General features: G+C 43.2%; 1 protein-coding gene across 2 annotated transcripts in view; it reads left to right on the top strand.

The window, feature by feature from the left end:
- Positions 1–1,033: 1,033 nt before the first annotated feature.
- Positions 1,034–14,520, top strand: part of CTNNAL1 (catenin alpha like 1) — a 58,897-nt gene continuing 45,410 nt past the window's right edge. The window contains exon 1 of one of the 2 annotated variants that reach the window (XM_075084476.1): positions 1,034–1,253. In XM_075084476.1, the coding sequence (XP_074940577.1) occupies positions 1,128–1,253 (126 nt within the window). In that variant the 5' untranslated portion in view covers positions 1,034–1,127. The remainder of the gene's footprint in view (positions 1,254–14,520) is intronic. The other variant, XM_075084475.1, reaches the window with a different exon arrangement.

Genomic DNA, 14,520 nt, shown 5'->3' on the forward strand with positions numbered 1-14,520 from the left:
GCCTACATAGGGCTTGTTGGCTCATGCAAGCGCCGCACTGAGTTACCCCAGTTCTGGACTGGAGCTGCTTTGCACCTTGGTGGTTTGGATCACAGCCAGAAGAGCTCCCTTCTGTTTCCACAGTGTTGCGCAGACAAGCCTGTAGAAGAATCAGCCTTATCACATACATACAGTCAAATTAGACGAGTGAGCATTCATGCATTGATGCTCCTTGAATACAGGTTACAAACCGATGTGGGGAAGCGTGCCTAGCCCACTCTACAACCGAAAGAAAAACACCCTTTTATTCCTTTGAAATTACTTTTGCCGCCTCCTTGCTAGGTCCGTCATAGACGGTCTGCTTTAGCTGCAAAGCTGGGCGAAACCAGGCACACGCGACAGCTGCTCCCTGACAGCAGCCCGTGGCCAGGCATAGCATACAGAAGGGAGGAGGTGGGTTTTTCCCCCCTCCTTTGGGAGGCTGCTCAGAGGGAAGCCAGCGGAGTTTAGTTTAAGACAGCTCGACATTCCTTCCAGAAGCTACGAAGTAGCCGAGTCGTGATTTCAACACCCCTCACGGGGAGCGCGGCTCCCTGCTGGCCCCCCGCCCCGCCGCCCCCGCCCGGGACCGCCTTTCCCCGGGCTCCCGCCAGCCGGGGCCGCTGCTCCCCAGGGCCCGTTACCGGCCCGGACTCATCTTTCCTTGAGGGCCAACCGACCCCCTCAGACACCGCCCCGTCTGCCCTTCCCCACCCGCGCAGGGACCCGCCGGCCGCCCCCGCCTGTCTCGGCCCGGGGCGATGGAGAAACTCTCCGTGGGAGCGGGGGCGGCGGGGACCAGCCCGCTCCTCCTCCGCCGGCGGAGGAGGATCCGGGTGGGAGCGGGAAAGCTGGGAGGGGACGGGGGGGAAAAAACACGAGGAGGGGGCGGTGGCGGTGGCCGAGAGCTGGCGGTGATGCGAGGCGGTCCCTTTAAATCCCGTCCCAAGGGGCGTGGAAGGGGCCGCGAGGGGGGCTGAGCGCGCGCGCGCGCGGCATCGCCCGGCGCCCCGGCGAGGCGGTGGTGCCCCGGCGGGCGGGGGCGGGGCGGCGCGGCGCGGCGGGAGCGAGGGGGCGCGGGCGGCGGGGGTCCCGGTCGGTTCCCCGCCATGGCCACGTCCCCGTGCAGCAGCAGCGGCGTCTCCTCCTCGTCTTCGTCGGGGCTGGGGGCGGACGCGGGGCTGGAGATCCGCACGCGCTCCGTGGAGCAGACGCTGGTGCCGTTGGTGTCGCAGGTAGAAATATCGACGCGGGAGCCGGATCCCCCTCTCCCGCCCCCCCATCCCAACCCGCGAACCGGCGTGCGGGAACCCGCCTCCCCCTCCCCACCCGCGACCGGAGCTCGGCCGCCGCCGAAGTTTGGGCGCTAGGGTCGCGGCGCTCCGTAACCCCCCTCTCTCCGGGCACTTGGCGGGAGGTGGGGGGGGCGGCTTCTCCCAGCCGCTCCCCCTTCGTGGCGCCCCGGGGTCCCGGCGGGGCGGGGGCGGGTGGGATCCCGCCGCCGGAGGGGGGGTGGAGGTGGGATGGGGAGGGGGGAAGGGATGCTGTTCGCACGCCCCTCCCGGAGAAAGACCCCGAAGTTCCCCGCAAGGTCGCCGTGCCGTTGCGTAACGGAGAAGGCGCCGCGGAGCCGCCGGCGGCGGTGTGAGTCCCGGGGTGCCGGGCCGGGGGGCTGGTGGGCAGTGCCGCCGCCCGCCCGGCGGAGGGGCCGCCCCGGCTTCCCGGGTCTCCCTCCGGCCGGCTTTGCGCGTGGGAGCCGCCTCCTCCCCTCGCAGCCGGGCGCTGGGAGAGCGGGGCCGGCGTCCAGGGGGCTCGGCGGAGCTTTGTGTTTTCGCGGTCTGGCCGGAGCGTTGCGTTGATTGGAGCTCTTGCCGCACCCGAGGGGAGCACCCGATTTTTAAGAAGTTAAATAATATGCAGACTGTAGCTCGGTGATCTCTTCACGTGGCCCGCGCAGTGCTAAAGGAGCTTAAAAAAAAGATAAAAATCAGGCTTTCAAGTGGTCTGCTAAGTAATTAATGCCCGCTTCGGTGTTGGTTTTTTCTTTTCTTTCTTTTTTTTTTTTTTTTTAAGATCTTTAGTTACAAAATTGGTGTTTGATATACCCTATCAGATTTCTCTTTCTTGTCGAATATCGTATGAAAACGGCGCGGTTTTGCCGTATAGCATTTTTGTACTTTGAGTACTGATTATTAACGCTAGCAAGTCAAAAAAAACCTATCTGCACAAATCGTTTAAGCAATGTGGAACAGCTATACAAAAAAAACCTAGTCCTGGTGAGGTCAAGTTATGTTTATACCGTCATAGCCCGTCTGGAAACCAACTGTTGTTAAGCCTTGTTTTGCATTTGTACAGCTGGGCTGCAGGAAGGGTTTGTGATGGGTAATTGTGTTTCTGTACTTATCATGGTAATTTGTCTTTCTCTGTGTGAAGAAATCGCAGTCAGTCCAAAGAAGCCCAACTGAAGGGATTAAACCACTTGTTCCATAGCAAAGTAAAATGAAGTATACAATTCAATGAATTTTCTACTCCTGAAACAATTGAGAGAGGTAAAATATGGAGACCTCTTTTAGGAAGCTTAAGAGCAAGCAGAAACCCCTCCGATTGCAAAGGCTGAACTTACATGCATATGCTAAATTCTTACTTTTAACAGATTTCTCTGAAGATGTGCACATTCTTATTCCTCTGGAATACTCTTTTAAGAACAGTGGTCTTATTTCTCTGTGGGTTTGTTGCACATAACCACAAAACCTATGACTGCGTCTTCCAGAAGTGCTAAGCATCTTTCACTTCCCCTGTATACAGCGTAAGGTGTCTGAGCGTTTGTGAGCGCTCAGAGCTTGCTGTTTTCCTGGTGAAGCACTCTAGTCTTGAGACAAGCTTGTTCCCTTGAAGCGTGAGCGCTGAGCTCCGTTCAGATTCAGGCTGAAGTTGTTGATGGTATCAGCAGTAGCTCCCTAGCTTGCCTGATACAATGCCCCGCTTACTGTGCTGGTTTTATCAGTTCTGTCTGTACTGTTTCATCTAGGTTGTTCACTAGAGGTCTCACTGGCTGGCTTTGTTTGGGTATTTACGCAGAAAGGGTGTTTTATAGAGTACTTAATCTCAGAATTTGTTTTTATATTCTCCATAAGCATATCAGCAGTAGTGCTCAGGAATGTGTTTTTCTACTTGCACGAAATACACTTGCAAAGGGATTTGTTCTTGCTGTGAAGCTAACTTCACAGTTTACCCTTTTGTTAAAAGCTGAGAAGCGCTATGTGATACTTGTACACTGCTGGAAAAAAAAGTAGTCAGGATGTTGCTACTGCTTTTCACTACTTTAAGCAAAGAGCAAACAAAAGGCACCCTGTCCGACAAACTCACTTTCAATCTCTCTTGTGGAGCTAAAGCTATTTTATTTAAGCAAAATAAAATAAAAGAAAAAGCTGCATTGATTCTTATTTAAATTATTGTACTGTATAGTACATATTTCTAATTGATGTGTAACACTGTAAACATGTGATTGACTGCTTACTCTTACTCAGCAAATGTGAGGGTTATTTTTGTTTTATTTTTTTCTTAATTGCACTTTGCAGCTTAATTTTTCTTACAGACTATGTAGTTCCAGTATATTTGTTGCCAGCAATGGTATGAAAGCCCTGTTTTCCTGGCAGGAGAAATTACCCTTGGAGTCATTACTGGACATATTTATTAATAAACTTGTTTTTAAGACTTACTGTTTACAGAGTTAAACTAGGACCCTGATGTGGCCCTTTTCTAATAGTGCTACAAATGACAAAAGAAGACAACAGTTCCAAGCTGCAGTACCAAGCATATATGCTAACACTTTCTTGTTACTATCTACCTCTCTCTACTGTGATGAGAATCATTCTATGGTATTGTGCGAAGTACGTGGCATGCAGTTCAGAATATATGGCTTTTGGGGTCAGACCCCACAGTTTTCTTTAGAACATGTAGAATTGTCTTCTCCTGGATATGTGTCTTTTTACATGGGAAACTCTGAGCTATAGCGCAGCATTTTTTAAAATCTAGACATCTCCTTCACTGCTGCTACCCATTTCCAGTCTAATTACGTTGGGTTTTATTTTTTTATGGAAAGTTTTTGGCAACACAAGTCAGGAAGGGTGTTTAAAGTGGTCAGTGCTGACTCATTTAATAACAAGTCATTTAAGCAGTTGAGGAAAGGCAAAGACGGGGAAAAAGCACTTTCCAGGATGTGGCTCCACCAGTGACTTCCTCAGCTGCCATTATGTACCTGTTTGCTAGTCTGGCAGCAGCTGGGTATCTTCACAGCTGTAGGAGTCTGTCTGCCTGGATCTGTTCTAAGGAAGCACTCTGAGAAACTTTGGAATAGGTTTTTGTCAGCCTTCACAGTCAGGTGCTTGGGAAAAGTTCACTGAGGGGAAGCTCTGAGCTCTGTCTGCATACGTTCCCCAAAGAAAAAAAAGTCAGTGTTCATAGTTGAAGGTGACCTATCCTCCAACATCCTGAGGGTAGACCTGTGTAATTCCAGCTAGCTGCTCGACCTTCAGAAAGCCTGTTTTATCATAGGCACTTTGGAGAATGATTGTGTGCCCACGTGTTACTGAACATGGTTTTCCAACTTTCTTGTTACAGAAGATCCTGTCAGAGGTTTTGGAATTGGCTTGACCTATATAGTTAAAATGAAAACTTGAACAACTACAAAAAGCTCACAATACCCGTGTGCCTGAATTTTGTTATTGTTAGTCTTATATTCTGGAGAAGTTAACAGTGGCACATGCCTTGGTGTGGATAAAACAAACCTATTCTTTACTATGGTATTGTTTCCTTGCTTGCTGTGAAGCTAGCTTAAAAAGTTTCCATTTCAGTAAATGTTATATAGTTATATAATGTTACATAATAATGTTCTGCCAGTATTCTGGTTTTCCAGAAGTTCCTGGAGGTATGTATTAGAGCCCAAAGAAGAACCAACAGCTGATGCTTTCCCATTTATGTGAAAAGCTCACAGATGCTGTTTTCAGACTGAAGGTATGACCTTGAATAACCATGCTGGATCAAGCTAGAGGTCCATATATAATTGTAACTTTTATTTTTTTTTTATCTCAATTACCAGTGGTGTACCTCAGGGCCTGATACAGGGGCCCCTATTGTTTAACATCTTTATTAATGATCTGAATGTTCCCTGGATGATGGGCCAGCATGTTTAACAGGCATATGAACTCCCCTACAGTGAGCTGGGGGAAGTGTCTGATATGCTGGGGAACAGGGCTGCTAGACAGAGGGACAGGCCACAAAGGTGATCTGACAAGAAGTTTGTGAAGTCCAACAAAGGCAATAATACCAAGGCCTGCATCTGGGCCAGGGTAGCACCATGCAACAGCACAGGCTGGGATCAGCTGTCTACAGAGAACCTTTGTGGGGAAAGACATGGGGGCCCTGGTGGACAAGGTGCTGAACAGGAGTCAGCACTGGTGGTCAGCTGCATGCTGGGTTGTTGCCAGGAATGTAAGTGGCAGGCTGCAGAAATGATTCTTCCCTTCTGGTTGGCACTTGTAGTACAGATGCTGTCTCACCATGTCCAGTTCTGGGCTCCCCAGTACAAGGGAAAACATTGACATAGAGGAGCATGTGACATAAGGGGAGAAGCTGAAGGGTGCAGGTTTGTTCCACCTCAGAAAAAGAGGCATAATGGTCAGCCAGGACCTAGCTTTCATGTAGGAAGCTATGACGGTATTTTCACATCTGTATCACTTCAATCTGTGGTAACTTTGTCTGGCCAATGGCAGAGTTTACTCTGGCCTACAACTACCCACCTAATGGGTAGGTATGGAGAAGACAGACAGACTGATCCTAGACATGTACGGTAATAGGATAAGAAGCAATGGACAGAAGCTGGAATGTGGGAAAGTCTGAGGTATAAGAAAAGGCCCTTTCTCAATGTGAGGGTGGTCAGACGCTGGATGAGGTGTGCAGAGTGCCTACTGAGTCTGCAGTTTTGGAGATGTTCAGAGCTAACTGGATGAGGCCCTGAGCAACACACTCTAACTGGACCTGGTTTGGGCAGGGAGCTGGACTAGATAACCCTGGAAGTCCCTTTTGTCATAAATGAGTCTGATCTTTTTTTTTTTTTTTGAATGGAGGTATGTGTTGTAATGAGAAGATCTTGCTGCTGAGGAGTAAAGGTCAGCTGGGACCTAGCTTTCATATAGGAAGGTAGGATGGTACTTTCCTATCTCTATCACTTTAATCTGCAGTGGTTTTTTTAATTATTATTCTGTAGTCAAATCTTATCTTTACTGTTCTGAATAATCTAGGATCATCAGCAAATTTACATCATATTATTACCTGCTTCTCTCTCTTCCCTCTTTATGATTATGTAGAATAATCCACGTCCCAGCGCAAGTTTCTGTGAAACTCCGTTGGTCATCTCCCTCTATTAAAGTAAGCAATCATTTACTTCCTGCCTTCCTTCATCTTCTTTCTCATTATTCTGTCTCTTAATGAGTTAAATATTCATACAAAGGGCCTTTTTTAGTTTTTTTCAGACACTTGCTTGGTGTCCTTTGAAAACTTCAGTATGGACTTTGCTTTCTAGTTTTCTTTCAGCAGAGCGCCTCCTTATCCCTGCAATCAGTGATCTCTACAGAGAAATTTGATTATTGTGTGAGGCAGGAATTCCTTTAACAAACACCATGCTGACTCTTTGCTAGTACGTCATATTTATTTGGGTGCCCGCTGCTTCCATTTTTCTTAATTTTTTTGTATTGATTTGCCATGTACAAGTGTTGGGCAACCTCCATACCTCAACTGTCAATATAGTTTTAAGCAGGAGATTGTATGAGAAAGTTGATAGAATCCCTTGCATCTTTGAGTCCCTTGAAATCGTAGTGAATAACATCTAATGTAGGTGAGTTGTTGCAGCGGTTCATTTTACCTAATATTTTCATAGCCTTTTCTGCAGTCATTTTGATTACAAACATATTCTCTAAGTACAAAACATAGATATATTCTGGAGTAGGGATCACTTTACTTTTGTAGTTGAGCACAAATATGAATAGCTGCTGTGCTCTGTTCTTATTTTCTGTCAAAGGGATAGGGAAAAGCTGTGTTAAGGGAGTAACTGAGTGTGTCAGGGTTAACTCCTGAAGAAATAGGCTGTGATAGCTGGTAAGTTACTGTATGTTCAGTGGAACTGATGTTATTCTCAGTGGAACTGAACAAGCATGTTCTATCGAAGTGAGAAATTTGAGAAGTGTAAAACTGTAAAACATAGAGTTCAGTATGCTACTGTTCCGTGACACTGGTCTTTGAATTTTGTCTCCAGGCTAGCAGTGTCTTTGGGGGAACTTTTGTGGTCTCATTGGCTTGGAAGTCCTCAGGTGACTGGAAACTTCTGGGTTGCCCATGTTGTACCTAGTAGCAACAGAACTCTGAACAGCAACTTGCATTCAGTTCTTCAGTATACTTGTAGATGTGGACCTTAGTATGTCTCCTTACTGAAGGATATTGCCTCTGGATGTAGCAAAGGAGCTTTGTAAGGCTTATTTTTGGGGGGATGTGCATGTGTGTGGCGCCAACACTGCCCAAAACCTATGTAAGAGGTTTATCTATGATAAGTGACATACATATACATGATACCTTTCAATGAGCATTTGTTTCTTCTAAACTTAATAGCTGCAAAACTTGGGAATTACATCGTCATGGATTTGTCTTAATGGTGGTTTTGCTAACAGCTTTAAAGCAGAGAGTCTTATATTAAGAGCACTGTTAGAACTCTAACCTGATATCACTAGCTTTCTATTCTTGGAAGCCTACAAAAACTAAGGGGGGAGGGGGGGAACACACGCTTTCCCTATTTTTTCCTCCACATCATACATCAGTCTTGTATATAAGATGATGTTTGATTGTCTGTATTTGTAGTATTGTATTGTTGTATAGGCTCATTGCATACCTACTCTTGAACTAGTCGTGACTCAAATGCATTCTCTTTCTCCTTTAAAGGCTAAATAGAAGTGTGTCTCATACTCTCTGGACAACATTTATGAATAAGGAATGTGTGTAGTCTTGTTCCCTTCCTGACCTTCAGCATTCAGTCCAAGATCTCATCCATTTCAACTTACTTGCATTTCTCATGTAGCAGATGCATTGAGAGATTTGTTACAGCAAGTCTCTTGGCTGCCTTGTTTCACTAGGTCTTTCCCTTTCTCACCTCTAAGGTGCTAAAAGGTTCTTATATTGTTGGCTGTTCTTGCTCCAGTACGGTGCCAGGGCTTGCGCTTTGTCCCTCATGGCTCTTTTTGGAAGATGGGAAGATTCCTCTTTGGAAAAGTAGGGTAATCCATATTTGTCTCTCTCATAGCTTTCGTCAGTGCATCTGAGGAAATACAAAAAAATCTGAGTGCACTCCTTTTGGAATGCTTCTAGTCTTTATCCTTTAGTACTTTAAAAATTCTGGTAACTTGCAAGCTTTGAGAAGCTGTTTCTCTTCTTTCCCAGGATTTTCTTGTTTCTGTTAATTTGGTACTCAGTTTAGACTTGAGGTTTGGGACTACTGTTGAGTAATAAAATTATGAATTACGACGTAGAGGCTTGCGTTGTAACTTGTACTGAGTGAAGCAAACCTCCTGCTAAACTCTTAGTTTACATCCTGTCCCGCAGAGAAACTGTGCCATGGATACGGAGTCATACGCGTAAACTGCTGTCAAATCTGGAAGCATCTGGTATGCTGCCTGTGTACAGAGCTGCACCTCATTAGTTTCAATTAGTCACTAACTCAGTGACTCTTCTCCTCCCTTTGGCTCCATTGGTATTGTGGGTTAACTTTTGAGCTTGTGGTTTGTATTACAGATCTTCCTCTTGATACAAATTCTTTTCCTGGAAAATGAAACTTGTAGCAGCTCAACTGTTGTTCAGCCTACACTTGGTGCTCTGTGCTCCTAAAGGAGATGATTCTTTCTCTTTGATTGATGCAGGAAAGTTAATCCTATGAGTTTGTAGTCTGGCTGTAGATAATCTGTTTCTGCAGGCACAGTATCAGTTGTATTTCTGGGCTGATGTGATTGTGCGTTTCCCTTTACTGAGGCTAGTTTTTAATTGACAGTCATATTTAGTCATTGAACTGACATTGTTATGAAACAGTGAAAGGGAAATAGATAATTTACAGTTGTGTTTTTGAAGGTGTGCTGGGGAGCACAGGAGTACCTCAGAATATCCCAAATAGGTAACTGAAATTATTTTGTTGCGTTAAGAATTAATGATGTTAAAATCACTAATGATATTCTGTTTTACAAGAAAACTTATACTTGAGCATTTTATCACATAAGCAACTGCACTACCATGAAACAGCTGTGGTTCCAGGGCTTTTTTTCTGTGAACCCTTGGATGGTGAAACTGGTTTTGAGTTAAGCTTGGCTACTGCTCTATAATGTTCAGTACCTTAGTCTGACTCACTTATCACATCAAGGACTAACATTTCGAGTAGCTGAAGTAAGATGCTCCTTCCTGACATAGCTGAAAATCAATTGCTCTTTCTCAATGGAATCTTATCTTTCAAATTTATGAGACCTGCTTAACAACTTTTCTATAGATTAAACAAGTTTTTGTATTTCTCCAGCAGAATGAGTATTAAATCAAAACTGCCTCATAGTGATCCTGCACAAAAAGGATTAGAGTAGCTTGCTTGCTACTCAGCATTGTTAACAGATGGTTTTAGACAGATTAGGTGGGGAAATCCCCAAAGGATGAATTATGAATTAATGATTGCAAACAACTCTGGTTATAGTTCAGTAAAACTGCTGTATGGTACTATGAGCCTGTGGCTTTCTGCATGGATTTATTTTAGGCTTATTAGTTCATTGACAAAGCATAACCCTTGCCAGATAGAGCCTTAAATGATAACTCTTACTCATTGAGTTGTATCACATTCCATCACTAGCCTTGTTTAAAGCTGGTGCGGTAAATGAGTAGTGATATAGACTCTAGTGCTAACTTGTAACTGTTAATCTACTCCAGCTACTGAACGGGATGATTTCTTAGTTTTATACATAAAATGAATTCTCACATGGTAAGATAACTCCTAAACACAAGTTACAAAGATCATGTATTAGCAAATCCTGAGGTTCTTTGAGATGTATATGGAAAAATAAAAAATTATGCAGTTGCTTTTGTCTTAGAAACATTTGTGTATTGGCTTTTTCTGTTAAGCAGAATGAATGTTACCACACAAACCATGTATTTTCAAATAACAATAAAGTAAAATTGTGCTGTAGTAATGTAATGTTGTAAACGTGTTTTTTTGGGGTGGTGTTTTGTTTTTTTGTGTGGTTTTTTGTTTTATTCACAGGTATCAAAATTGTTTAGAAGACTAATATTGTCCAAAGTTGCAAGTGTTTAGCATGTAGGAGTTAGACCGATGTAGGTCATGTTCCCTTGTAATTATCAAAGATTCTGTATTGTATCTCAATGTTACATTTAAATACTCTTAAATTTTCCAACTGAATGAGTTTTTGTTGCCCTTGAGCTCTTCAAGGAAGCAATCAGAAAAATATATAGGCTCTTCAACATAAATAAGATCATGGTTTCTGGATTATATGAAGTTTTTGTTTTGTTTTACACTCCTGTAGGTGGATAGTAGTTGGATTTGCATAGCCTTTGCCAGAGCACACTGTACTTCTCTATTAATCCCTAGGGCAAATATGTGCTTTTCAAGATGAAATACCAGGTGTTGCTCTGAATTGAAGTGGTATGTCAAAGTGCTACTAAGTAAGTCTTCTCTAAAAAAGGCTGGGGGAACTGTCCTGTCTGCCAGCCTGCCGTACCAGAGGGATTGAATGGTGGGTATTCGGGCAGTGAAGCTGCCTGTTTGAGACTAGCAAGCAAATTTTTCTGCATCTTCAGCAGCCAACCCCAAAATTAATAGGAATAATTCTCAGTTGCAGGTGATATCAGTGTGTTGTCCCTGCTACATCCTTTATTACAAAGTCTGAATTTGTAGTTCTACAGCAGTGGCCTTTTTTGAATAAGCAGCTCAGAGCTGGCTTGGGCATTATTTGCAGAAGCAGTAGAGGGTTAGGTACATTAACAAAGGCAAGTTAGGGAGGAAAGCCACACTAATAATTTGCCATTCAGTCTCTGGTTTTGAGGTTACCTGATCATGATAGTAAATTGAGTTATTTCTAAGACTTGCATCTCTCTGGTGCTGAAAACATGTCTGCATCTGTTTTGACCACATCTGAAAGTACACTTTGAACAAGGAACTTCCCTCTGAGTTGGTTTTGTTTACTTAGGCTTGCTCATGCCCAGGGTTTCTAGGTGCAGAATGAAAAAGGGTAATAGCTTTGTTTATGAAATCTACCTATTTGTGTAAGAAGATACTGAACTAGAGGGCAACAGGAGGGGAGGAAAATGTACTGGCTTGTATACCCCTAAAAACCATTATTTGGTCTGTTAGCTTAGGTTCACCTTTTCTAGTGAGGTAGTTTTGTGTTTTAGCAAACGTCAAGACAGAGGTTGAGTTAGAAAGCCAATCCACATTGAAAAGTGCACTAAAGGCCATTTTATTTTTGAATGCATTTTATGATAGGTAAACACGTATTTTCTGATGCTCAGTATACTTGGTGATCATATCATATGTTGATTCATGTAATCAGAAGAGGTCAAATTGGACTTTCAATGTGAAAAACAATTTTTGCCAACTTGTGTCAAGTTGTTCAAAGGTGCAAATTTCAGTCTGTAAGCTTCCATACATCTTTTCAAACAGAGAAGGAAGCTTGAACTTGACTTGTCTGAAAATTAAGATCTTTATCAACATCACTCATTTGTATAGAAATTCTAAGGCCACCTTTTTTGGGGAAGGAAGACAGGGCAGTCATCTGACTTGTAAGACATGTGACAATAAGAGTAAACACGGTAGCTTTGATCCGTGGTCAAGCCTCATTGAGCATTCTCCGGTGATCCCTCTCCTCTTCAGTGTGTAGGGGGGGAAAAAGAAGGGAGGATGGCAGGAGTGTGGGTTAGTTTTCATGTACTTTCCTTCTTCGTATCTGCAAAGCACTGGGGATCCCCCATTTTAAGGACTCTGTGAAAGGTGAACATTAAAAAGCAAGTGTATTTCTCCTCTACAATAGTGTTACTTTAGTAACATTGTTAAAGTAATTCAAACCTCCACATAATATCTAAGAATCCACAGGTTGCATGAACTAGTCAACTGTGTTCATTCTTTTCTTTTTTTTTTTGTTTCTTTGTTCCTTTTCACAACAACTTGCAAAAAAGTTGGAAATAATTTAATCCCAGTGGAAAAAAAAAATTCTGAAGTTTCCAGAGTTTTTATTACTTTGATAAAAACCACAAGTCCCCAAATCCAAAATAACCCACACTGGAGGAAATAAATTCGTGTCATCAAAGTACTACATCTGAATGGAACAAGTTAATCAGTATCACATTGTGGATAATAATTTTCTCAATGGTGTTTGGTTTGGATCTTGAAATTTAAAGGGCCCTTAGTTTTCTAAGAATGCATTCAGCACAAAGAAAGGGTATTTGCTACTGTAGTACGGTCTTGCTGTGAGTTGAATCCTTTCTTTTGATCTCTTAACAATTCCAAGAATGTGTAACAAGTACATGGCAAGGGTACTAATAATCTCGGGTGTGTGTTTGAATTTGAAGTTGTGTACTCTTGTCTTTCCTGGCAAACTTTACAAAGAGTAGGTTTTGAAGTCTAGATCTGAAGGAGGGGAAGAGGACTGTTCTCACCCCTTCCAAATAATATTTTCTACCTGTTGAAGCTCTTGTGTTTGTGAAGAGTGCACAACTAAATGTTGTGGTTTTTTAAAATGAAATGTACAACTTGCAGTTAACCAAAACTCTGGTTACAACTGCAGTATAGCTGATGTCCCATTTGCTTGTTTTATTCTCATGTTCTTTTCTAGGCACCCATGTTTGGGTACTATAGGAGATAAAATGCTAGTTTAGGTATACCAATGATCTGATTTGGTAGGGCTGTTCTTGTGTTGCTTGTCAGCTTCTACTTGTCACTGCAGGTTCTGGATTGTTCCTTCTTTCTTTTCAGAGGTGGCTTATCAGCTTGTTAGACGCTACATGCGGAAGATTACCTGAGGCTCCTCTAAGCATGTTAGCATTTGCCCACAGATAAGTGAACCAGCTTACGGGTTAGTTTATTTCATTTGCTTCCCTGAAGGCTTTTATGAAAGATGTTACAAAAGCAATGAGAAGATGCTTTTAAAAAACCTTCAGGTGAAGATACAACATTCTCAATACCACAAGCGTAACGGAACTCAGCAGTCTTGGACGTTCAGCGTGCTTGTACTGCCCTTCTAGACACCAGTGCATAGGCAGTATGAGGAAAATACATAACTAAGGGGTAGCAGGATCATACCACTTCTTGGAAGCTGTTCTTTTACAGAAGTGGTGGCTTGGGGCCCTGAACAATGCATCGATGCAGGAAGGGGTTGGTTGCCCATTTTGAATAATAATGTGTAGAAGAAACTGTTCTGGTTCAAGTGTCCATAAAGCAGAGGCAGTTGTCTCAAATAATGTTTTCAGGATAAATAGAATATGGATTCTTACAGTTAACTAGAGCATTAGTAGTTAATGCAGTTGCATTTCATTTTGGTTGATCTTTTCCAACCTTTGAAAACTTTTGAAGTCGAGTCTCTATAAAAGTTTACTTGTGGGATTTTTCTACAAAATGAGAACTGAGAAGATAAGGCTTTCCAATTCTAAAAATCTGCACATTCGCCAGACTTCTAAAAAATATTTCAGTGCTTGAAATTGTAGAAGATGCTTAGTAAGACTTTCATTAATGCCTGGGCAGGTATCTAATCTTAAGAGACCTTTGATTTCTAGGATGGGTAAGCAGGTAGTCCTTGTTAACTTCTCAAGGTCCCTGAGGCTCATCTTTTGTGATGAGAAGTCTATGTGACAGTTCTGCTTGTAACCCTTATGGACTGGATGTCAAATGCCAGCTGCTGCTTCTGTGCTCTCTCACATGTGTGGTTGTGTTCTGTAGCAGATGTGGGTCTTGGAACAATGTGTGCTGTTGTCTAGCTAAATGAGTCTGAAGACCTGTTTATCCTTAAGTAGTACACAAGACTTAATGAGGGACAGTAGCTACATTTTATGTAGCATTAGAAGTTCCACCCTGTGCCCAAACTCAAGATGAACTAATAAAATGAGCAGTGTGGGAAAGGCCCTTTTGACCAAGTTTTCTGCATGTCCTATTAAATGCAACTAAATTTACTTTGCAGCACACTTCTGTCTGTCGTAGGGGGTTGTACCTTCTTCCCTAGTATGTAGTGCCATTGCATATTCTTAGCAAAGGTTTTCCATACCTGGTATTACTTTTTTTTTTTTTTTAGAAAGGCATTTACTACCATTATGCAATTACTGGAAGGTAAGAAGCAGAAAATACACAAAATGGAAGAGGAGCTGTTACCATAAGGATGCTAATTCTTGTTGCATAGAGAAAACATCTTGAATATTTTTTTCTAGCAGGAAAAC

This window comes from Phalacrocorax aristotelis, chromosome 2 (assembly GCF_949628215.1).
Source record: "Phalacrocorax aristotelis chromosome 2, bGulAri2.1, whole genome shotgun sequence".
In the NCBI taxonomy this organism is placed as follows: Eukaryota; Metazoa; Chordata; class Aves; order Suliformes; family Phalacrocoracidae; genus Phalacrocorax; species Phalacrocorax aristotelis.